The sequence below is a fragment of the Phyllostomus hastatus genome, unplaced genomic scaffold, assembly GCF_019186645.2.
Source record: "Phyllostomus hastatus isolate PE091 unplaced genomic scaffold, TTU_PhHast_1.1 phas_contig_17, whole genome shotgun sequence".
In the NCBI taxonomy this organism is placed as follows: Eukaryota; Metazoa; Chordata; class Mammalia; order Chiroptera; family Phyllostomidae; genus Phyllostomus; species Phyllostomus hastatus.
Window position 1 is genome coordinate 10,858,470 of NW_025333664.1, and position 22,965 is coordinate 10,881,434.

A 22,965-nucleotide genomic window follows, 5' to 3' on the forward strand; every position below is an offset into this window, starting at 1 on the left:
TTCTGACCTTGGACAATTTTTCTCTGAGCCCTTCTGAGCCATTCTTCTTACCTCTGTGAGATTATTGTGAGCATTAAAATAAATAATGTATATAAAGCACACAGTAGGTCATCAACAGATGTTAATTACCTCTGTGCTCCAATATCAGCCTTAAAAAAATAAAGCAACTTCCTGGAACCAAACTCTTTAGTGCTATTAAGGAAGCTTTTACCCTGAGTCTTGAATATTCCCTCCCCTTTAACCTTACCGGGCCAAGCAATGCCAGTGGACACTGTTAGGTGTCATGGCCGACCAAAGTCATAAGCAGGCAGATAAAGAAAAATAAAAAGAAATAGAGGAAGAAGAGTTAAAAAAGAGGAGTATGTATGGTTTAGACTACTTGAAAGATAGCAACTATTCTTTGGGGTTCTGTCAACGAACCTTCAGACAGCTCAAGAATCTGGCCTATGTGGGCCAGAGCGACCACGATGTAGGTTTTGGTGCATTTGTATTAAATCTGAACAGACTCAAATACAGCCTTTCTGAAGCTTTTCGATCGTTTCTAAGTATCCGCTCCATTCTCTGTCTTCTAGGTTGCTGGCATGAACAGAAGCCACAGTGTGTTTTATTAGCTTTTGTTGTTTTTTAATTAGGTCATGTCTCCGGTCCTTCCCTCGGTCATTTCAGCTACAGCTGTGTCCTTCTAAGGCCACGAAGGGCTCCCTTTGATCCTTGATCCAATGGCCGTCCTCCGTTTTCCCAGGTTTGTCATCATTGTCCAGGGGTGTTGTGTATTGTATGTTACAGAGTTTGGTCACCGCCATCACATGTGGCCTTTCGTAGTGCCAGGAATTTTCCCACACACCAGCAACCAATCATTTTTCTTCTTGTCCGGAGAGGCCATCCTTGGGGATTATTGCGAAAGGGAAGACCGTGGGGCTGGGTGTAGGCCAGACTCCTGGTCCTCTCTCTCTCCCAGCTGATACTCTGGGCAAGGCGAGCACCTCTGGCCCGACCCCAGCTCTCATCTCAACTCTCAGCATCATCGCCATGTCGAGCTGCCTCTTCCTCCTGAAGGCGCTTCTTGTTCTTGGGTCCCTGACGTCCTGGGTGACTGCGGGAGAGCATGGTGAGCTATCCTTTGGGATCCCTGGCTGACAGAAACAAAACGTGCCTGGAGAAGGCATGCCCTGCCTCTTGCCCAGGGCCAGGGGCCTCGTTTGCGAAGATGTTCATCTCTGTAGGACGGGGTTGGATGCGTAGGTTCTTGGGACAGCCAGGGTGGGCCTTCCTGGCTTTCTTTACCCTCTCTGGGCAAGGAGATAGGACTTCCAGTCCTGCTTTCCTCTAGAATTTCTGTTTTTAAAAAATGTATTATTATTATTATTTTATTTCCAGAGGGAGGGGAAGAGAGGGAGAGAGACACACCAATGTGTGGTTGCCTGTTGTGCACCCCCAACTGGGGACCTGGCCCGAGACCGAGGCATGTTCCCTGACTGGGAATCAAACCAGCAACCCTTTGCTTCACAGACCAGTGCTCAATCCACTGAGCCATACCAGCCAGGTCTCCCCTAGAGGTTTTTTGTTTTGTTTTTTTTTAAAGAGGGGGAGAAACATTGATTGGTTGCCTCTTTTTTTTAAAAGATTTTATTTATTTATTTTTAGAGAGGGAAGGAGGGGGAGAGAGAGAGAGAGAGAAACATCAATGTGCGGTTGCTGGGGGTCATGGCCTGCAACCCAGGTATGTATCCTGGCTGGGAATCGAACCTGCAACACTTTGGTTCACAGCCCGCGCTCAATCCACTGAGCTATGCCAGCCAGAGCTCCCCCTAGAGTTTCTTAAATGGGAACACTATCACCCCAACCTTTCTCTCTCTCTTTATCTGCAGAATGGCTGGTTCTTTAGTCGTGGTCTGAGTGTGTTTGTGGTTGCGTGGGTGGAGGGGAACATGGTCGCCCCTCCATGTCCCCTGGGGAAGAGCTGTTTCAGATGGGAGTGTTTGGAGAGGCTGGAAGTTCTTGAAGTACGTTTGGCTTCCCTTCCCCATTTCTCGAGGCCCGGCCAGTTAGCCCAACCTCACGTGATGCCTTTTGCAGTGAAAGAAGGAGAGTGCCCTCCGGACAAGAACCCGTGCCCAGATCTGTGCCAGGGGGATGAGTCGTGTCCGGCGGGGCAGAAGTGCTGCCACACGGGCTGCGGTCGCGCCTGCCGAGGAGGCATTCTGCAGGGTACGTGGGTATGAGGGTCGAGATCCTGCCCTTGTCTTCGGGCTGGAGAGGCCTGGAGAGAGCCTCCTGCCTCCTGGACGGGCTCTGGAAACCTAGCTGGCGTGGAGCACCTCTTCTTTCTCCTTTTGGGGTCTCTCCTCCTTTACCGACTCAGTGTGCCCAGTTCTTTGTCTCCTATCGGGAAGGAACATGGGACTGATTGGCTCGGCCTTTAACTTTGAACCCAGGGTTCTTGTGAAGGCCGGGGAGCAAATGTGGGAAGGGAAGTTTAAGATCCTAGTGAGTGGAGTAAACCCTAGAGCCAGGCAGACCTTCTTAAGCCTTAAATAAGGCTTGAAGGGTTCTTTTTAAGTGTTTTTTTAAAAGACTTTATTTTATTTATTTTCAGAGAGAGGGGAAGGGAGGGAGAAAAAGAGGGAGGGAAACATCAATACATGAGAGAAACGTCCATCCATTGCCTCTGGCACATCGCCCCCAGGTGCCCCAACAGGGAATTGAACCTGTGACCCTTTGGTTCACAGGCTGATGCCCAATCCACTGAGCTACACCAGGGCTAGGTGTTAAGTTTGCAAGGTTCAGTGTCCTCCTCTCTAAGAGGGAGATAATTGTGTGTACCCTGTAGAATAGCTGTGAGGATCAGATGAGGGGCATGCGGCCAACTCAGTGAACGTCACAGTCGGTGTTCTTGTTGTCACTGCCTGGGCTTTAGCACCAGGGTGGAGGGTCCTAAATGGAGCTCCCTCTGATCGTCTGGTCTGCTGAGCTCGTGGGTACCCTCATCTCTGTTTTGGTGTCTGTCTCCCTTTCTGCTCCAGGGAGAAAAGGCGATTGTCCCAGGGTTGCTCGGAAACAATCCTGTTTCCAAAGGTGCATCACCGACGAGACTTGTCCAGGGACAAAGAAATGCTGCCGGTTTGGCTGCAACAAGAGCTGTGTCTTCCCGGTCTCTGCACAGAAGCTGGGTAAGAAGCTCCGCCCTGCACCCCATGCTCTCTGCTCGGCCTCCTTGTTTCTTTCTCAGAGATGCACCCATGCCGTCTTGTTGGTTTCACTCTACTCTAAAAAACCGATAAAACTCCTCCTATATTCCGAGATCGTTTCCAAGAAAAGATGCAAGAAGGGTACCCAAGCCGGGAGGTTGTATGGGAGGTGGCCCGGGCAGTCAGAGGAGGCCGGCAGAAGGGAAGTCTTGGGGTATCTGTATTTGCGGGCAGACCTGAAAGCTGTGGGGCAGTTTCCGGTCCCCGCCGTCAGTTGCAGTAATTCTCTAAGAAAATCTGGGCTGGGGAGCTGCGGAGAGGTAGCAGAAAGGATCGCGCCGCCTCTGCGGGGCAGCACACGTTTCCCCGTTCACTGGCTTCTGAGACTCTATGTCCCCTCTGTCCGCACACGGGATGGCCATCTCCCGTTGGAAATAGGCCCTGTTATGTTTTTATCCTCACCCGAGGACCTGTTTATTGATGTTAGAGAGAGGGAAGGGAGGGAGGGAGAGAGGAAGAGAAACATGGATGTGAGAGACAAACATCTATCAGATGCCTCCTGTACGTGCCCTGACGGGGGATGGAACCTGCAACCTAGGAATGTGCCCTGACCGGGAATCAAACCCACAACCGTTCAGTTTACGGGACGGGACGACGCTCCAACCACGTGAGCCACACTGGCCAGGGCAAGGCGGGACCTATTTTATTCTGATTCTGGCAGAGAGGCATTTGAAAGAGGTTCCTTCTTCCTCTTACAGGGTCCCCGTGACCTGATTCTCTATTCATATATGATTTCTTTAACAGATATTTATTGAGCATTTACTATTTGCTAGACCCAGTGATGGGGTTGTGGTACATCGTGGCGAACAAAGCGGGTTCAGTCCCTGTCTTCCCGGAGCTTATAGACTAGCAGTGGAGGAAGAGGCTTAACAGATAAGCATGCAAATAAATATTAATTTCAAACTGTGACAAGGACACAGGGAGAATTGAAGGATGCTGAGAGGTAGAATAAAAGAACACCTGTTTTATTTTCTCAGAGAAACATTTTATTTACTAGATCATCAGTTTGTTATAAAACAGGGCACTCGCTTCAGACCGTGGGTGGTCCAGGAAGGCCTGTCTGAGGTGGTGACATTTCACCTGCGACCCGGAGTTGAAGTTAGCCAGGTCAAGGGTGGGATGGACATTCCAGGACGAGCGAGGCAGGCGCAGAAGTCGTTAGGCTGAGAAGGACAGTGCCACATCTGAGAAGCGGAAAGGAAGCTGGTGCGGCGAGAGTGGAGACAGGGAGGGAGAGGGGAGGGCAGGCTGTAGTTAGACTAGGGAGGTGGCCGTGGCGGGCGGGGGTGGGGGGGAGGAAGGTGACACAATGGAGAGAATTTGGAGGCAGAAATGACAGAACGGTGTGCTCTATTCCTCGGTTCCTCCCCACTCCCTAGAGAGGCCCCCAGGAGGCACTAGAAACTGCTGGTGGGTGTCCACGCCTGCCCCTTTCTCATCTGCCTTTGTCTCAGTACTGTCGCGGCTGCTTTGGCTCTCTGGGGCTTCCAAATATACTGTATTATCATGTTGTCTGTTCCCTACGGCCCCCAAATACTGAGGCTACTTTCACTGGAGAGGGGTTAGATATATACATCAACTCCGAGAGAACTGACGTTTTCATAATGTCAAATCTTTATGTCTTCCCATTTTTTTCCTAAGTGTATTTGGTGCATTTCAAGGTGTTTTGTAGTCTTAAAGTATTTCTTGGTAAGTTAATGCCTGGGTTATTTTATTATCTTCTTTTATGCTGTCTCGAATGGGATCTCGCTTTGTGTCTTCCATTGTGGTTTCTAGAGGGGCTGGGGCCATTCTCTGAGCATGCGTGGCAGAGCATTGCAATGGCAAAGTGTACGTGTTGGTTGTCGGAGAGCTGGGCTCAAGCCTGAGGCTCCCCAGTACTGGCCAGTGGGTCCCTGGCCTCGTCTCTTCTGCTTCTCTGGGCCTCGGTTCCCTGCCCTGTAACGTGGCAATAATAAGCCTCGAAGGCTGTTGTGATGACTCAAGTCTGTGAAGTGTCTGGTCCTTGCTCTGCATCAGCTGACTTCCTCTCGCCTCTGCAGGTGGGCTTTGTCAGGGCTATGACTTTTAATCAGCCCCTTTTATCGAGAACCAGGATCATTTGCTCCTCCCCTGCTCACGTCTCCTCTGAGACCCCGGCACCGCCCCACACATGACGACCTCCTCCCTTCCAGCCAGACCTCCCCAGGGAGCAGGGGCCCAGCGGGGCTGTCTGCCTGCTTAGGCAGCTCTCTCGGGCAGCCTGCCCGAGAGAGAGAATGGAGGGTTGTACTCCTTGCCAGGACTCTTGAGGCCCAGCTCTGGAACCAGAGCCTGGGAACCTGTGGCAGGCGCGTCACTCACGGCCAGCTTGCCGGGCCTGGTACAATCTGCCCAGTGTTTGAAGCTGATGGCTGCCTTGCAAGGGCTGAGGAGGAGGCTGGCCCCCTGGCAAGGCATCTTTGTGAGCCGCTCTGGGCCCTGGCCAGCCCACATGGGGCTTCCGCTTCGCCCGGAGCTGGGCAGGCTGGAATAGCTGTCTCCCAGAGCTCACTGGCTGAGCGGGGCTCCTAGTCTGGTGAGAGGCAGCACGGACTGCTGTGTTGGTAGTGAAGTACTTTTCTACAGCTCCGGTCCTAGAGGGAGGCTGGACACTCACTCAGCGGGCTGGTGGCTACACCCGAGTCCACAGGAAGCTCTCCTTCCTGGGCTGTGAACAACTCCTGCTTTCCCTAAGCTCTGGTAGAGCCAGAGGTTCAGCATGGCCTGTGCTGCTCGGTCTGGTAGGGTGGCAGGACAGTCAGGTTGTCTAGGGCGCAGGGCAGATGATGCTAGGACCAGCTTCCAGGAGGCAGTTCTGGTCCGAGTGTGGGCCTGAATGCTGGTGCCTCTGCTTGCTTGCTGTGTGGCCTTGGACGAGTCCTTTCATCTCTCTGGACCTCACTTTTGGAGATGAGGACACTTACCTCATAGAGTAACAATACGATGTCTGGGCTGCTATAACAGAATACCGTGCACCGGGTGGCTCATGAACAACAGGAATTTGCTTCTCAGAGTTCTGGAAGCTGAGAAGTCCAAGGTCAAGGTGCAGGTAGACTGAGTGTCTGGCGAGGCCCTGCTTCCTGGTTCATAGACTGCCGTCTCTTTGCTGTGGCCTCACAGCGGGAGGGCAGTCAGGGCACTGATGCTGATGAGGCTCCACTGTCATGACCTGCTCACCCCCAAAGGCCCCGCTTCCGCAGATCCTCGTACTGGGGATTAGATTTCAACACGTGAGTTCCCAGGGGACACAAACATCCTGCCTGCATCGTGCAGAGTTGAGAAGAAATGCATTTTATTTACTTATTTATTTTTAAGATTTTATTTATTTATTTTTAGAGAGAGGAAGGGAGGGAGAGAGGGAGAGAAACATCAATGTGCAGTTGCTGGGGGTCATGGCCTGCAACCCAGGCATGTGCCCTGACTGGGAATCGATCTGGTGACCCTTTGGTTCGCAGGCCGGCGGTCAATCCACTGAGCCACACCAGCCAGGGGAAGAAATGCGTTTTCAAAGCCTATCCAAAAGCTGCCAAGTCATGTTCGATAGCTCATAGCGATGGCCAGCACCCCTCCATTCGAGTTCCCTCCCACCTGTCCGAAGTCCGACCTGTCTGTTCACTCACCTGTTTATTCAGTCCCTGCCCAATGCCTTCCCGCCTTACACTCGGGCATCCCCTGGGGACCAAGGCAGCCAGGGTCCTTGTTCTCGCGGTGTGAGAGACGGGAGATAATCATCAACGAGTAATAAGAACCACACGTTGTGACAAGTGCTGGGAAGGAAAAGAAAGAGAGGTGTAGAGGGGGGGTCATTTTCACTTGGAGGGCGTGGAGCTGGCCATTGGCCGGAGCACCATGAAGAGGGAACGGCGTGGCCAGAGGCCATGAGGTGGGTGGGGGAGGGTGTGCTGTTCTTAAGGAGGTGGGTAAGAGGAGGTCAGTGTGGCTGAGTGGAAGAGGAGGAGGGGATGGCTCCAGCTGAGACAGAGCCCAGACTTCGGGGCGTCTGCAGGGCCTCTCTCCAGGGCTTCATGGTAAGCGCAGTGGGAAGGCCTGGAGGGGCCCATAGAAGCAGGAGAGGCCTGGCCCAGGTTTCATGGTAAAAAGCCGCCCTGCTGGTGTGTGAAGAATGGGCGGGGCAGGTGGAGAGGATGGCAGGCCAGTGGAGGGGGCGTCGTGGCAGGCTGGGCGAGAGTGACCGTGGCTTAGGCCATCGTGGTGACAGCGCAGACCGAAGAGTGGCAGCTGAGGAGCACTCCGGCAGGCAGAGCAGGCAGGACTGGGAGAAGGAGGGGGAGGAGGTGGGTGCTGAGGAAGTACCAGGAATGGCGCTTGGGTGCCTGGCTGGAGCACTTGGGCGATGACGTGCTTCTTACCGAGGAGGAGCAAGTCGGGGAGGAAGAGGTTCTGGAGCGAAGATTCAGATTATGGCCCCAGAGCTGTCCCCTTCGGCTCCCCCCTGGCCGGCCCTCCTCCCACTGTGTGAAACTTGGCCACGCCCAGGGCCCCGCGACCCTCTGTTCTGCTTGTGACAACGTGTGCGCCGTGTCTTTGGCGTGGACTGACGGCACAGGCTCCCGCGTGAACCTTTTCCTGACACCTCACTGCTGGCTGTCACGGAAAACAGCACAGCAGCTGGAGACGGGCATTCCCAGAGAGGCCTGCTCGCAAGGCCGGCCTTGGCCGGCTGCTGGGAAACTGCATTTGGAGAGTGTCCCCATGAGCCTGAGCGATGAGAACGTCTCAGTGGGAACCGTGAGCTTCCTTGGCGGACGGCACGGTGCGTTCTGGCCCCCCCTCCCTGCCGTGGCTGCACTGGGAGAGGACCCTGGGAGCTGGCATCTGGTTTCCTCTGGACTTGGCCTCACTTCCCTTGATGCTTTGCTTTTCGTGCTCTGCTGTAATAGATCAGAGCCGCGGGCCCAGCTGTGTGCCGAGTCCCGTTTGTCCCAGCGAACCACCGAACCCCGGGTGGCCCTGGGGGCTCCCGACACGCTGGCTCGTGCATGCTTTCCTAACCCCTGAAACCGTCCGCCACTGGGTCTTCTCTTCTGGCAGAACCGAGCGGAGTGAGGCCCAGCGCCTGTGGATTTGTTCTGGGGTGACCCTCGTGGAGTAGGGGCTCAGAGTGTATGGTTTAAAGGGCACCCCTAGAGCTGGGGTCTTGGGACCCAGTTCTGCCACCGTTGCTCTCAGGTCGGCCCCTCTCCTTTCCCGGACGTCTGTCCGTTTGCAAGAGAAGAGGAGTAGGTTTCAAACTTCAGAGGGTCCTTTGTGGCTGGAGACGCCTTGGAATTTCACTTTGCCGCCAGCAGTCGCCTCATCCCCAGGACCAGCACAGAGACCAAACCTCCATCCTCTTCCAGGGGTGGGTGCTCCCGGCCGTGGTCACGTCGGGGCCTCGCTCAGCAAAACGGTGCGACCTGGGAGGCGTGGTACCGTACCCACCTACCCACTTTCCAGGGCACGCGGTGTAACTCCACGGCGAGTTTATGTTGCTGGGTTTTCCCCGCCAGCGAGATGTAACTGTGGGATGAGAGGCTTTGTTTTTCGTTAAATGGACTCCGGTGTTTGCCAAGCAGGTGGAGAGCTGTGGGAGGCACATCTGGAGGCTCCAGTGCCCATGTTTCCTGAGTGAAAACAACCAGAACACGGTTCCGATGTGATCTGACCATGGCGCAGTGTCTGGAGTGGGAGCTGTTCGGGAGAATCCCAGGTTGCCCGGTGAGGGCATCTTGATCGCTGAGCTACGTGTGTTCTCTCTGGAGGGGCCACGCTCGCTTTTTCCGTCATGGAAGACCGCCTGCGGCAGCCCGCGGGACTGTACGTGCGTGTTCCCACTCAGGGGCGCCGAGCCAGACCTGCTGTGGTTTTCTACAGAGCCTTTAATTGTCTGTCACTTTTTTCCATTTAAAAAGCTTGGAATCTATAAACACTGAGGTGGATGAGTCACAGCCAGCCGGTTTGGTTTGGATGTGACTTCTCTGGGCGGGCCCGCCCCGGGGAGGAGCGGCCGGCGCCCGCGTGCTTTAGGGATGGTGTGGCAGAAAGAATGCTTCCCAGTGAGCCGAGAGGCTGTGCTCTGTCCGGCTTTCCCTCTGACTCACTCTGGTTCTGGGCGAGCCCCTCCCTCCTCTGGGTTTCACTCTCTCCGCAGGTGTGGTGACAGGCACATCAGGAATGTGCGCCTGGCCGAGGCAGAAAATGAACCAAACTGGGGTTCACCTTTCTCACGTAACAGGAAGCCCTGGAGCAGGTGCCAGGGCTGGGGTGGCAGCTGCGTGGTGCCAAGGATGAGGCGGTTTCTCTCTCTTTGCGACCCTTGACTTGCTCGTTCCAGTTGCCTCCTAGTTGAAAGAAAGCTGCTGTCCCTCCCTGTGCTCTGTCTCCTTTGCGCTGGAAGAAAATGGGGGGGGGCAGTTTGAGAGGTGCGTAGCCCTTACAGCGGGAGTGCAGGAGTTTTCCCAGCTCTGTCACCGTTCGCGGCTCTCCCTCGTTACAGGGAGCAGATCCTGGTAGCTGCGGGGCTCACTGCCTCTCTGAACAAACCTGGGGTTCTGTCAACCACTGTCTCAGTTGTCTGCTGCTGCAGGCAAGCCACCCCCAAACTTAGCGTGGGTGGGCAGGGCAGCTCTTGCACCCTCAGGGCACAGCTGAGGTCACGCTGCCGCCTGTGGCTGGGGCCTCGGCAGGGAGCTCCACAGGGCCTGCGATGTCCAGGATGCCTCTGCTCCTCCGGGTTCTCTCTCCGGGGGCATCTCATCACGCTGTAGCCTCTCTGGCCCAAGCTGCCGCACGGCATGTGGCTGGTTTCCGGGAGGACGTGCTCTCATAAGCACCCCCCCCCGCCCCCCCGCCCCGTGCGAGTGCTTATCAAGCCTCTGCTTGCATCGGTCGTGCTTGCGGATGTTCTGTTGGTCCCAGCAAGTCGTGTGGTCCAGCCCAGAGGCAATCTGGGAGGGGCTCTACAAGGGCATGGGTCCCAGGAGGTGGGGTTCGCTGGGGGCCACCAGTGTAGACGTCTGCCACAGTCAGGAAGTGGGCTAGACCTCCGCGGTGCTTTTCAAACTGCAAGTCTTGAAATGAACTTAGTAGTTTACGGCCTGCATGCAGAGCAGAAGAAGCAGAATATAAGGTCTCAGCATTGCACGTGCAGGAGTGCGCCCCGATGTGCACCTGCACCGTTACCGTCTGAATGCACCCACGGGGCACGACGAAACGCGTGTCTTGTTCTCAAGAGTCTCAGTGAAAATAGCCGGAGACGCTGGGCCGGAGCGCCTCCGGGCCCCAGCGCTCTGGTTCTACGGCAGGGCGTGGCGGCGAGTGTCCTGCTGACCCCCTTCCCTGCGAGGAGCTGTGCGCTGGGGACGAGTCCTGTCCCCCGGGGCATAAATGCTGCAGCACCGGCTGCGGCCACACCTGCCAAGGAGACATCAAGGGAGGTAGGTCGGCCCTTTGGGCGGGGGAAATCCTTGGGTTTGGGGGGGAGTGGCCTGCGGCCTTCTTGCTTTTCCCTTCCTGGGAGGAATTACAGGCCTTATCCTTCCTGCCCACCTGGCCCCTCCTAAAGCCGCCCCTCTCCCTGTTGGCATTGAACAACCCGGGGACAGCAGCAGGGGGTGACAGGGACAGCCCCTGGGCAGGAAGACAGGCAACTTGGCTTCTGGTCTTGGTTCTGCTGCCAATTTGCTCTGTGACCTCGGATAAGCGAATGCCTCTTTTTGAGCCAATTTCATCACCTGTAAAATGAGAGAGTTGCCCCAGATCATGATCTTCTGACCTGATTTTTAGCACAAAGCTTCTCTGTCTGCAACATAAAATCGTGGTTGGAAGCAACAGATAGACAACAGATAAAGCAACCCTGATCTGATTTCTTTGTTTCTTCAACATTATTTTCTCAAACACACACACGTTTTTGAGCGCTCCTGTACTGCCAGGCACTGCAGAACTCCGTTGCAGAATCACGGGCCCAGAGGTGGTTTTAGGCAGTGTTTTCATTCCCGGGCAGCAGTCGAGGTCCTTAGGTAGCACAGAGCCCGTCAGGGAAGGCAGACAAAGGAGTGAATTACAATCATTTCGGATGAGAGGAGCACCGCACGGCTCGGGCTTTGTCTGGGGTGGCAGGGAGGTCTCCCTGAGGCAGTGACACTATGAAGCCCATGGGTAGGGGAGAGGGCGGGGTCCTGGGAGCCTCACTCCCTCTGCCCCCCACGCAGCCCCACCCCCAGGCCCACAGAGGTGCCACCCCCCAGGCACCTCTAGAGAGCTCCCCGTGGGGCGCTCTCTGAAAACTGTCGGTCCAGGTGTTCTCTGGAGGCCCTACAGGCTCTTAGGTCCGCCACCTCCAGGTCTCCCAGCCAGACCTTCGGTTCAGGGATAGATTCTCCAGGAGTGCCCCCAGGTCTGAGTTCCAGGTGGGCACTCGGAGTCCGTGGAGCCCACTGTCCTGTCTCTGTACCTGTGCCCGTTCCCCCACAGGGCGGGGCGGGGCTTGTCCGCGGGTCTTGGTGGGCCTGTGCATCGTCGACTGCATGCTGGACGAGAACTGTCAAGCCGGGCAGAAGTGCTGCAGGTCGGGCTGCGGCCGCTTCTGCGTCCCCCCAGTTCTGCCGCCCCAGCTGGCCGCGGACCCCAACGGGACCGCCAGGGCTGACTCCGAATTAGGTGAGTGCAGCCCGGCGTCCTCAGACACAAAGGGCTTCCCTGCTCCGTGCAAGCACTGGCTTAGCTGCGGGGCAGGAGGCTTCAGAGGGCCCGAGTGTCTGCCCTGAGGAGTCTAGTTGGGGGGAAAGATGGTATGTTCCAGAATGCTTGTGTCAGGAATACAGGCTTTCACAGAGGGTGGGGCTCCTTGGAGAGGTCTTTCTGCTACCAGCAGGGTTGGAGCTGGGCCCCGAAGGTGGGGCGGGATGGGACACAGGGAGGACGGCCTGGAGGACACGCGGGACAGGCGGCCGGTGATGGTTAGTCGGGGCACAGAGGGCGGAGCAGGTGACGAGTCTGGGGAGCTGGGGCTGGGAGGGGGCCAGAGTGGGTACGGGAGGAGATGGGCTGTTGTTAAGACAGGGGCTACACGCCGACGTCTGAGTGAGAGAGCCTTCCACGCCCGTGTGCCCCAGGTTGTCCAGGAAGCCGGGAGCCAATCGAGGCTTCCGAGAGGAGTGAATGCCACGCTTCTCCAGGGAGGAGGGAGACACTGGGGGGAGCTGGAGCCAGGAGGGCGCAGCTGTGACTTGACGTTCCTTCTTCTTGCAGAGACCCGGGTGCCCTAGCTGCCCCGATGTGTCCTGACGGCCAGGGGCCTGTCCTGGAGGCCGGGAGAGGATGGTGCCCAGGGCCCGTGGTGCTCGCAGGGGCTCTCACTGCCCTCCCCGCCCTCCCTGCTCTGCTTCCGTTCCTGCTGCTGCCCCACGCTCCGCAGAGACAGCCCTGGGGTTGGGCAGTGGGCGGGGGAGGGGGTGGTGGTGCTTTTGTCCCCAATAAAAGCTGGTGCTGACTCTCTTGTCTGGACTGTTTGAGGACTAAGGTGAAGGAAGCGGGGTTGCGGGGCGGGGGGGGGGGTCTGGGCGTGGCTGCGGGGTTCTGGGGCTCGTCTGGGAAGGGTTGGTGATCCAGTCTCTCCCTGAGCACCAGCATGGCAGCTGGTTGGGTGCCGCTAGGGCAGAGATGGGTGGCAGATAAAACGGGGTGACTTGCCAGAGGTGTCCGTGTCCAACCTCAGGAGTAGGACAGTCGGGCCTCTTTTGGGGTCTGCTGACCTTGCTTCTATCAGAGGGTGTGGGTTGGGGATGGGACTGGGCTGAGGGGCTGGTTTACTGTGGCCACTTGGACGCTCCCGCCTCCGGCCGCCTTCCCTGGGTCCAGGAGCTTTACCTCGGGGAGGGGATGTTTTAGGTTCTTGGAACCAAGATAGCTTTTAAAAACTCTGCTTTTATGTACACAGAATGGATCATACTCTGCATCGTGGAGGTCTTTTGTTATCGCATACGTTCTTTTAATAGAATGTCATGAAAATAGCTGATTTAACTAGCCGCCTCTTGTTGGCCATCAATATCCCCGTACCTGTAAATCTTGACTGACTCTTGCCCGTAAATCCGGGGAAATCCTTAGCAGCAGAATTCCAGCTTTTGAAAGACAGCCTGGCGGAAAATAGGTCCTCGACGACTATTGGCTGCGTGGAAGAAGGGAGGTGATTCTCCAGCCTGTCCGTCAGGAGTCTGTTGGGCTGTCGGTCACAGGAAACCCGGCTCATGGCGGCTTAGCCAAAACCCACATTGAATCCGCTCACGCCGGAGCCTGGGGAGAAGCGGTGAGGCTGGGTCAGCGGCTCGGCCGCGGCACCCGTGACCAGACTCCTTCCTTTGCCACCACATCTGCGTGTTGGCATTGCACCTCATGCCAGTCAGCTCACAGGGGTGGGGGCAGGTAGGGGGAGGGTGGCCGCTGCAGCCCTAGGTGTGACAGCAGGAGGAGGGTCCGTGTAGAGGACAGTGGCGAAAAGACCCCCTCAAATAGCCACACACCTTGAAAAGTTATCCCAAAGGGTGTTGTTCTTTTAGCGACAGAGGACGTGTGCCCCAGAAGCTGCCACTCCCCAGACTGCCCTGCCCACCTCGCTGGCCGGCCAGGGGGAAACGTGGCTCTCAGATTCATCAGGCTTCATCCCCGGGCTGAGGGCTGAGGGTGGGGCCCACCTCGAGGAAAACACTAGGTTCTCCGGATCAGCCAGGCAGGAGAGAACGCTTCGGGGACAGGTACGCAGTGAACCAGCTGTGTGTGCCGTGCGTGGGCAAAGGGCGTGCGCAGTCAGCGGCTGGACACAGTGCTGAGTAGGCGGGGCTGTCAGAACCTGGAGAAGGAAGAGGCGTTGGTGCTTGCCTTGGAAATTGCAAACATGCTTTAAGGGAAAGAGGTGAGGTATGACTAAAAAAATTTCCATCGCTGAAGTGAGGTTTTTTTGTCCCTTTTTTTGGCTCTGTTGTCCCATTTGAGTGTGAAATTCTGGGTTCTGCCCGCTTGAGGACATGCATCGCCTGGAGCAGAGCAGGCGTGGGCCAGCGTGCCTGATCCAAAAGAGTGGCTGGGCTGAGCCCCTCAGCGGCCACTGGAGAGACGGGGGAGGCGGGCGCCTGTGGCTCCAGGCTCTTGTCACGACGGACTGGGAGGCACTGGTGTCCGTGTGATAGGCTGCTGACTTTTGTCAGATTCCCCCTGTCACTTTATTGTTTATTAAAAAAAACGAATACATGTACATAGTTAAATCAGTAAAGAAGGCTTTCAATGAAAAACAATGGTCTGGGAATCTCAAAATACTGTCGGATGATTTTCTGCGGGGGTGGGGAGTGGGACTAGACAGGAAGCTGCGAGCCCCAGGCAGCTCAAGCTGAGTGCCAGGGGAGGGGTCCTTTCTAGATCTTTCCCTGCCATCTGGGGCAGCAGCACACCCGTGTCCATGTTGGAGCTGCAGACTTACCTATAGGTAGCGATGACAGGGGAGGGAGACACAGGCGTGGGGGAGGGAGAAGAGAGAGAGAGAGCGCTCGAGCGAGTACAAGCCCTGAATTTGAATTTGGGATTTTGTTGGAGGAAGAAGTCAAGAGTTGACAGAGGTGAGGGTGTTCAGTGGTCAGTGAAGGCTCAAGGTCTATTTGAGCCCTGGCTGCTGTGGCTCAGTTGGTTGGAGCATCGTCCCACAAACCAAAAGTTTGCAGGTTTGATCCCCGCCACGCACGCTGGGTCCCCTGTCCTGTCCCGCGTGAGTATGATCCCTGGTCCAGGCACATAGGGAGGCAATTAATCCATGCTCCTTTCATGCGTTGATGTCTCTCTCTCTCTCTTCCTCTCTCCCTTCCTGTCCCTCTGAAAGCTATGAAAATATGCTAAGTGAAATAAGCCAGGCGGTGAGGGACAAATACCATATGATCTCACCTTTAACTGGAACCTAATCAACAAAAGGAAAAAGCAAGCAAAATAAAACCGGAGACATTGAAATTAAGAGCAATCTGACAGTAACCAGAGGGGAGGTGGGAGGGGATAAGGGGGGAATGGTTTTCAGGAACAACTACAAAGGACACATGGACAAAACCAAGATGGGGGGAGGTGGAAGCAAGGGAGGGAGGAGGGTTTGGCTGGAGTGGGGGGAGTGGTGGGAAGTAAACGCAGATGACTGTAATTGAACAACAATAAATAATTTTAAAATAAAGACCAAAAGTAAAATAAAAGCTATGAAAACATGTCCCCAGGCGAGGATAAAAAAAGACTTATCTGAAGTGGTGGGGGACTCAGATGCTACCCCCTCAGACCCTGGGCGCAGTAGTGTTTTGGATACCGGTGTGGGAGCAGCAATGGCCTGGTTTTGAGCGGCGAGTCTTTGCTGAGTGCCTTTCTCCTTAGAGCCACCAGAGGGCAGCAGAAGCCTGTCATAGACCAATTCCCGGTAAGAGAAGGGGAGGTGGTATTGACCCCACAAAAAACATTATTCTAGAAGCCTGGTTACAAAGTGATCACTGAGTGCCTCCCAGCTTTTCCAGGCCCCTTTGAGAAAACGTTACATAGCTGGGTCTCTACTCCAGGTTTCTACCGAATTGCACTTAGTAAATTAGGACCTAACCTTATGCCCTCCCTTGGCGTCTGATGTGGAATGCTTCGGCGGTTTTGGTAACATCTATCTTGGGAACATTAACCATCATGTTGTATCAACATATCATGTACAAAACCACAGAGTAAATTCTTTTTGTAGCTCAAGGTCAGGAAAAAGTTTCTCTTATAATGTGCTAATGAAAAATGGGCAGGGAAATCACTTATTGGGCATGCCTGGTGTTGCCAGACCCTGGGACTGGTGCTTTCTGGAGCTGATGTTTCATTTTGCCTCGGCTACCAGGAAGCCAAGAGCTTCAGTTTTGGAGTGAGGCCTGGGTTTGAATCTAGACTCTTCCGCTGCTTATTAGCCCCGGGCAGAATGAGTGAGGGCCACCTTCTCACACTGTGCACCTCAGAGGGTTGCTGGGAAGAGTGAATATACGAAGAAAGCACCCAGCACACAGCCGGACAGAGGACGCACACTCAACAAATGTTAGCTAGTGTAATTCAGCTTTTCTGACGCAATTCGTTGCCTCCTGCTACCCACTTTTATTGCTTGTCTCTGCTCCCTTTTTGTGGTTGGCTTAATGATTTTCAGTTTCATGTCTTTTGTTTTACACTGTTAGCTTTCTCAGATCCTGTCTGGAACAAGGTGAGGTATGCATACCTGAGAGGTTAGTACCAGTGGAGTTCCTGAGCAGAAAGAACATATAGAATAGTGCTCTTGAATAGAAATATGTGAATCCCATGTGTGATTTCCAGTTTTCTAGCAGTTATATTAAAATAGTAGAAAGTTTGGTGCTTTCTCAGAAAGGTAAACATGGAATTACCATATGGCCCAGCAATCCCGCTCTCAGGTGTATATACACCTGAAGGAATCAAAAACAGGTGTTCAAACAAAAATTTACACATGGATATTTTTTGCTCGGCCACACTGAAGTCACGTGACCAGTCTGTTTGGATGCCAAGACCCACGGGGGGCGGGTCTCGGGGCCGATGATGTTGGGCACGGAAGGTGCAGAGGCGTCTGTGGTGAAGGTCCGGGGCTTGCCCTGCTCTCGCTCGGTGGACAAGGTGCAGCGTTTTTTCTCTGATGCAAAATTCAAAATGGGGCTCAAGGTGTTCGTTTCATGTGCTCCAGAGAAGGCAGACCGAGTGGCGAGGCTGTTGTTGAACTTGGATCAGAAGAGGACGTCGAATTGGCCCTGAAAGAAAGACAGAGAAACTGGGGGACACAGATATGTTGGAGTGTTCGAGTCAAACTACGTTGACGCGGACTGGGTGCTGGAGCGCACTGGTCCAGACAGTCCCGCCGCCGCCAGCGATGGCTCCGTGCGGCTCCGAGGACTCCCCTTTGGATGTAGCGAGGAAGAAATTGTTCGGTTCTTCTCAGGCTTGGAAATCGTGCCAAATGGGATGACACTGCCGGTGGACTTCTGGGGCGGGAGTACGGGGGAGGCCTTCGTGCAGTTTGCTTCACGGGAAATAGCTGAAAAGGCCCTGAAGAAACACAAGGAAAGAGCAGGGCTCCGGTACATCGGAATCTTTACGAGCCGCCGAGCTGACGTTAGAACTCATTACGGTCCACCACGCAAGTTTACGGCCCAGCAGCGGCCAGGTCCCTGTGACACAGCTGGCGCTGGCGGAGGGCGTAGCCGGGTTGGCAGGGGAGCTGGCTTTGAGAGGACTAGGCGTGGTGCTTACGGTGGAGGTTATGGAGGCTGCGATGATTACAATGGCTGTAACGATGGCGATGGTTTTGGGTCAGACTCATCTGGGGGCGACCTCAGTTATCGTCTTTCAGGAACGTCTGACCCCAGAAACGGGCCCAGTGGCTCTACTGCCCAGTGCGCACCTGGACGCTGTGTATGCACGTGGGGGTTACCTTACAGAGCTCCCGAGAATGACATTTATAACTTTTTTTCGCCACTCAACCCTGTGAGAGTACACATTGAAACTGGTTCTGATGGCAGAGTAACTGGCGAAGCAGAAGTCGAGTTTGCAACTCGTGAAGATGCTGTGGCAGCTATGTCCAAAGACAAAGCAAATACGCAACACGGATATGTAGAACCTTCCCGAATTCTACAGCAGGAACAAGCGGTGGTGCTTCTGGCAGCCAAACGGCGGGAGGCAATGGCTTGTCAAACCAGTTCAGTTAGGGTGGCCCAACCAGCCAGCGGCTGAGCGGTGGTGATGTAGGCGGCTACAGCGGCCAGAGCAGCATGAGCCGCTACGACCAAGGTTTCACAGGGAAACTCCAGTGGTTTTCAACCGAATGTTGCATAGGCCGCCCAGGAGCGGCGCACAGCAGCTACTGCAGAAACGGAAGCCGTGCGTCTGCGGGAGGGGCCGGAATGGGAGGGATGACCAGCTGTGCAGTGTGAGTGGCGGATGGGGCATGTAATCCATCTGCATCGCTGACTCTCGGTCTGTGTTACTTGAATGAAAAAAAGAAAAGTGTAACAGTGTTGCAATACCAGCTTGTGACGTAGGCTTTAAGTGGAAACCCGGAGTGTTTTAAAGACTTCTGGTTCAGTATCTTTGACCACCACTGTCATCTAGGATGTAACAACTGAGTTGAGTAAATGACACCTGTTAAACGATTTTTTACTTTACTCAAGTTAGTTGTATTGTACAATGCACTTAAGCAGTAAGTATATTTACGTTAACGCAGTTGAATTATGTTAAATGTTGTTCTAACACCACATTACCCTGAACACTGTTTTAGAGGCAGGTTGGAAGACCTGCTTTTTTTTTGGTAAAACTCAGTATAGGAGCTGTCTCTCCAATTGAAAGTGAAACATTTGGCATGTTTGTTAATTCTAGTTTTCATTTAATAACTTCTAAGGCATGTAAGGTTAAGCTTTTTTTTTTTAAGTTAATGGGGACAAATTGAGATGCAATACCAATACTGTAGGATTTTGGTCTTGGTGTTTGCATGACATTCCGAGGCCTTGATTTAAGTCTTCCATTGCATCGTGAGTTCCTTTTAGACGTATTGCACTAAGTGAAACTTGTCAAATAAATCTTCCTTTAAAAAAAACACCTCACACACAAATGTTCATAGAATCACTATTTGCAATAGTCAAGAAATGGAAGCAACCCAAATGTCTATGAACAGATAAATGGGTAAGCAAAAGGTGACCTGTGCGTTCAGTGGAGTACTGTTCAGCCATAAAACGAGACATGGTCACATCACGGTTGAACCTTGGAAACATTGTGTGGAGTGGGAGCAACCAGCTGCAAAGGGCACCTACTGTGTGATTCCATCCGCATGACACACCCAGAATGGGCGAATCCAAGCACACGGCGGGTGATGCAATGTAGAGACTTAGGTTTGTCACCCTCCTCTGAAGCCTGCTGCATTCTCTTCCAGCAGGCAGGGACATTATTGCCGAGTCACCTTGCCTCTGTGAAGATTTGGCCTCGTGCTTTGTCAGGGTGGATCTGATCGAATAACCCCCTAGCTCTAGGACGGATGCGTTAGTCCTGAGCATTGTCTGCCCTCCCAGGCCGTGGTTCTCCCAGGCTTTCAGTTGAAAGCTGAGGTGTCTGTCAAGCCCCTCCGACCGGTCAGGGTTCGGACTTGAACGTCATCTCTGATGGGCAGCAGCTGAAATGCCTGTTCAGTTTTCCAGCCTCCTTGACCTTGCTCACCACGGAACCTTGGAGTCTGACCTGCATGGGAAAGTCTGAGGGATTACCCAAGGGTTGGAGAGACGTTTATAGAAAGATTTTGGGGGTTTCCCTTTGTGGTTCTGTCCTCCCTGGCTTTCCCACTCGGTAGGTAGCCGCTCTGGTAGTCGGTCCTGACACGACACTCCCCTGACTGCTCAGGGCCCAGGCGGTGGCTTTCTGCTTGGCCTTCATCTGCCACGAGTGGGCGGGAGTCGGGACAGTCCTCGTGCAAGGGCTGTGTGAAATGGATCTCTCCCCGGGTGGGCCTTTTCTTCCAGGTGCCTTAAAGCAGGGGTTTTTTAAATTTGTTTTTCCTTTTTACGTTTTTGTCAAGATGTGATCATCGTTATCCATAGAACAGTTATTTGATATAAGCTCTTCTGCCTTTATGAGAACCAGGATTCCCGAATGGTCTCTTAAAAACATTTCTCTCCTTCCTGAAACCCTCATTCTTCTCCATCCCAGTTGGAATGAAGTCAGACTTCTTTCCCTGACACGCAAAGCGCTACGTGACCCGGACCCTGCGGGCCTTTCTGCCCTCGCTGTGCCCGCAGCCCCGCGGGGCACATCCAGTTCTCTGACTCCGTCGCGCTCTGCGGTGCCCAAGGTCTGCACACGCTGCTTCCCGTGATGGCAATACCAGTGCCCCCGGGCCCAGCGGTGCTTCGGACGTCGGCTCAAATGCTACTTCCTCTGGAAACTGGTCATGAATCTGCAGGTAGACTAAGTTCCCCTTGGCCGCCTGCTAATGTCACCGCGTGTCTCTTTTGTAGAGCTTGTATCACAGTCTGTCGTCAGGTGCTTGAGGGGTTACTGGACTGTGTGCCTCCCCTCCACACTGTCACGAGGACAGGGCATGGACCTCTTTGCTCATTACCTCTCCCTGTGCCTTGTGCCGTGGCATCTGGCTGGTAGCACATGCTCAGTGAGGGTGCCGAATGAATAGAGGAGTCGGAAACAGTGCATCATGCGTGGGAAATGTTCCCAACTGCGTGTCTAGGCGCTAAGACGTGGAAGAAGCCCTGAGACACCATGAGACACGTGTCAAATCACCCGACATGTCAGACCTTCAGCGCCAGGATGCGTACCATGTCACGGCTGGAGGAGGTGGCCTTGTAGGTCGCTTCCCCTCCCCAAACCCAGGCACTCATAAAGAGATAAGAGAAGTCGAGACAAAAGCACAGTGTGGGAAGCAGTAATAATATGGGACCAGACACAGGGGACTTGGATAGTGGGTGGAATTATGACTTTTAACCACAAACACTGCGTGTCCTGCCCGGGGCCAGGGCTTAAACAATATATACGTGCTGCTCGAGGGTCATTGTTCCGGCAACAGCAGGTAGAATCACAGAGGCCGGGAAGGAGCCAGGTCCCAGACGAGTCTGATACGGCGACCCGGCAGGGTGGGGCTGGCGCCAGGCTGCCGAACAGGGACGCGACCGAGGGGGCACTGAGCCAGCAGACCCAGGGAAGGCCAGACTTGGGAAGGGTTGGACGTGCTCTCTCTCTCCTAATCTTTTTTTTTTTTTCCCTCCTCTGCTACCGGAGGAGATGGAAGGGGGTGGGGCTGGATGGGGAAGAGACCGGAGTCCTGGCGATGATTCTGCGTCTCCCCTCCTCTACCTCGCTGTCAGGCTCTTCTCCGCACCCGGAGGTGTGGGCCACGTACAGGGCGTCTCTCCAACGACAGCCAGCCTTGCGCCCCCTTCCGAGAGCTGCTCCACCAAATCCCTTCTCTGCGGGGCCCTTGGAACCGGAAACTAAACCACGCACAAACCACTTCTCATGTCCTAAGGACCATTTCCCCTGTCAGTGTCTACAGGGACCAGAGATGACCTGGGGAGAGGGGGTGGCGAGACCAGAGTCAGGACCGTAGTGTTTTCACCCCGTCTTTGGGGCGCGCCCTTGGACCTTGTTTTATCTTTGCCCCCTTTTACCAGCGACTGTCACCTCGAACTACCTCACTGGAACGTACTGTGAAACCCACCTGGGTCTCTTGTAGGTTTATGGCCCGTGTTACTTCTTTTGTGTGGAAGCTTTGTGGGGGAGGGTCTGCAGTTCTGGGGGAAAGCCCGCAGATGCCAGGGGGCCCTGTGCCTCTTTGCTGGCACCCGTGGGCGCTTGTGTGTGCCCCCCTTCAGCACCACAGGCAGCACCCACGTACCTCTCTCCCAGAGGCGCATTCAGGGCTGAGCGAGAAGGAAACCGGGGCGATCGCTCAAGCGCCCAGACGAAACCTGAAAACCTGAAGCGAACTGGATTTTGGGTAGCTATTGTCTCCAATTCTTTGTCTCCAGGGAGCTCATTACTTACAAGAATTCTTTGGAATATTAGCATAGAGCCCTGAGACACACTTTTTGAGAAAGTTACTCGAGGCTTCTTGATATGTATCCCCGTGTTTCCCCAGAGGCAGAGGGAGGAAAGTCTTCAGAACCCACGGCGGGGCAGCAGGCAGGTCAGCTCTGTGTTGCCAGGGCCAGCACGGTTTCATCTGCACTCAGGATGCTCTGGGAGACGAGACTCTGACTCGATGCCTGGCAGCTGCTTTCTTGTCTCGTTTGTCCTGATCTGTGCATTCATGTGTTTGCACGGGAGTAACCCCTGCTCGAGGGGCTAGAAGGGCATCTCTAACCGAGGCTTTCTCCCGGTCCCCAAGACTTGCCTGCGCCCATTGTCCAGCAGCTGGGGTCCCCGTCGTTGGGGCCGAACTAGAAGGCTCACAGGTGGGCCGACCCTGGGCTACAGTTCCTCCTGTCGTTTAAGCCCTGAGAACGCTGGCCTCAGCTGGTCACATCACCACACTTACCTGTGAGGCCGGGCACCTGATGAGAACTAGGAAGAAGGCAGTTAGGGCAAAGGGGAATGCCTTTCCATGCTCAGCGGTCTGGCTTGCTTTAAGCCTTGTGGCTCCAGACGTAACGTCACAATGTCTATATCACTGGCACCTGGGGCACCGGAGACGTTTCCCTAGAATAGGAGCATGGTTGGGGATTGCATGCTCACTGATTTGGGGCAGGTGAAATAATTTAATGATAATGATTTCAGTGCCACCTGCATGGAACTTCAGTGGGGTCAGTGACCAAATACGGAAACACATTGTATTTCATCAGGTCTTGCCGAGGAGATCTCAACAGCGACTGCCTTTATACAGACCGACTCATGACATGGGGAGGGTGGTCCCTGCAGAGAGGCTCCCGTGTGGTTTGTGTCGGGAGGATCTAGGGTGGGATGGGATTAGGCCAGTGCTGACACACAGGGGTTTCTCAGTTGAAATTGCGTGTATGTAATCAGCATGAAAGGGAAATCTGGGCAAAGAAAGGAACAAGAATGTTAAATAAAAAAAAAAAACACCCCGCCAAGAAATAGGCCTGTTTATGGACTCAGAACAATGTTGGGTGAGAATAAAGCAACTCTTCTTCTCATAAAGAATAGTCCTTCTTCCTTG

At 54.4% G+C, this 22,965-nt stretch overlaps 1 protein-coding gene and 1 pseudogene across 1 annotated transcript; both read left to right on the forward strand.

Annotated features, from left to right (window-relative positions):
* The first annotated feature begins 1,017 nt into the window (after window positions 1-1,017).
* WFDC3 (WAP four-disulfide core domain 3) lies at window positions 1,018-12,691 on the forward strand. The gene is made up of 6 exons (XM_045833397.1): window positions 1,018-1,108; window positions 2,077-2,208; window positions 3,024-3,170; window positions 10,574-10,705; window positions 11,742-11,927; window positions 12,519-12,691. Exons 1-6 carry the CDS (start codon window positions 1,030-1,032, stop codon window positions 12,533-12,535), a joined length of 693 nt encoding a protein of 230 aa, XP_045689353.1. The 5' UTR covers window positions 1,018-1,029; the 3' UTR covers window positions 12,536-12,691.
* A 4,147-nt stretch (window positions 12,692-16,838) lies between these two features.
* LOC123815119 lies at window positions 16,839-18,128 on the forward strand (annotated as a pseudogene).
* The last annotated feature ends 4,837 nt before the right edge of the window (window positions 18,129-22,965 follow it).

Bases quoted from the DNA above. Each gene is read 5' to 3' on its own strand.
- WFDC3 (XM_045833397.1), top strand. From the start codon at position 1,030: ATGTCGAGCTGCCTCTTCCTCCTGAAGGCGCTTCTTGTTCTTGGGTCC. The intron at 1,109-2,076 runs GTGAGCTATCCT...TGCCTTTTGCAG, and splicing joins GGTGACTGCGGGAGAGCATG to TGAAAGAAGGAGAGTGCCCT. The intron at 3,171-10,573 runs GTAAGAAGCTCC...GTTCTACGGCAG, and splicing joins GGTCTCTGCACAGAAGCTGG to GGCGTGGCGGCGAGTGTCCT.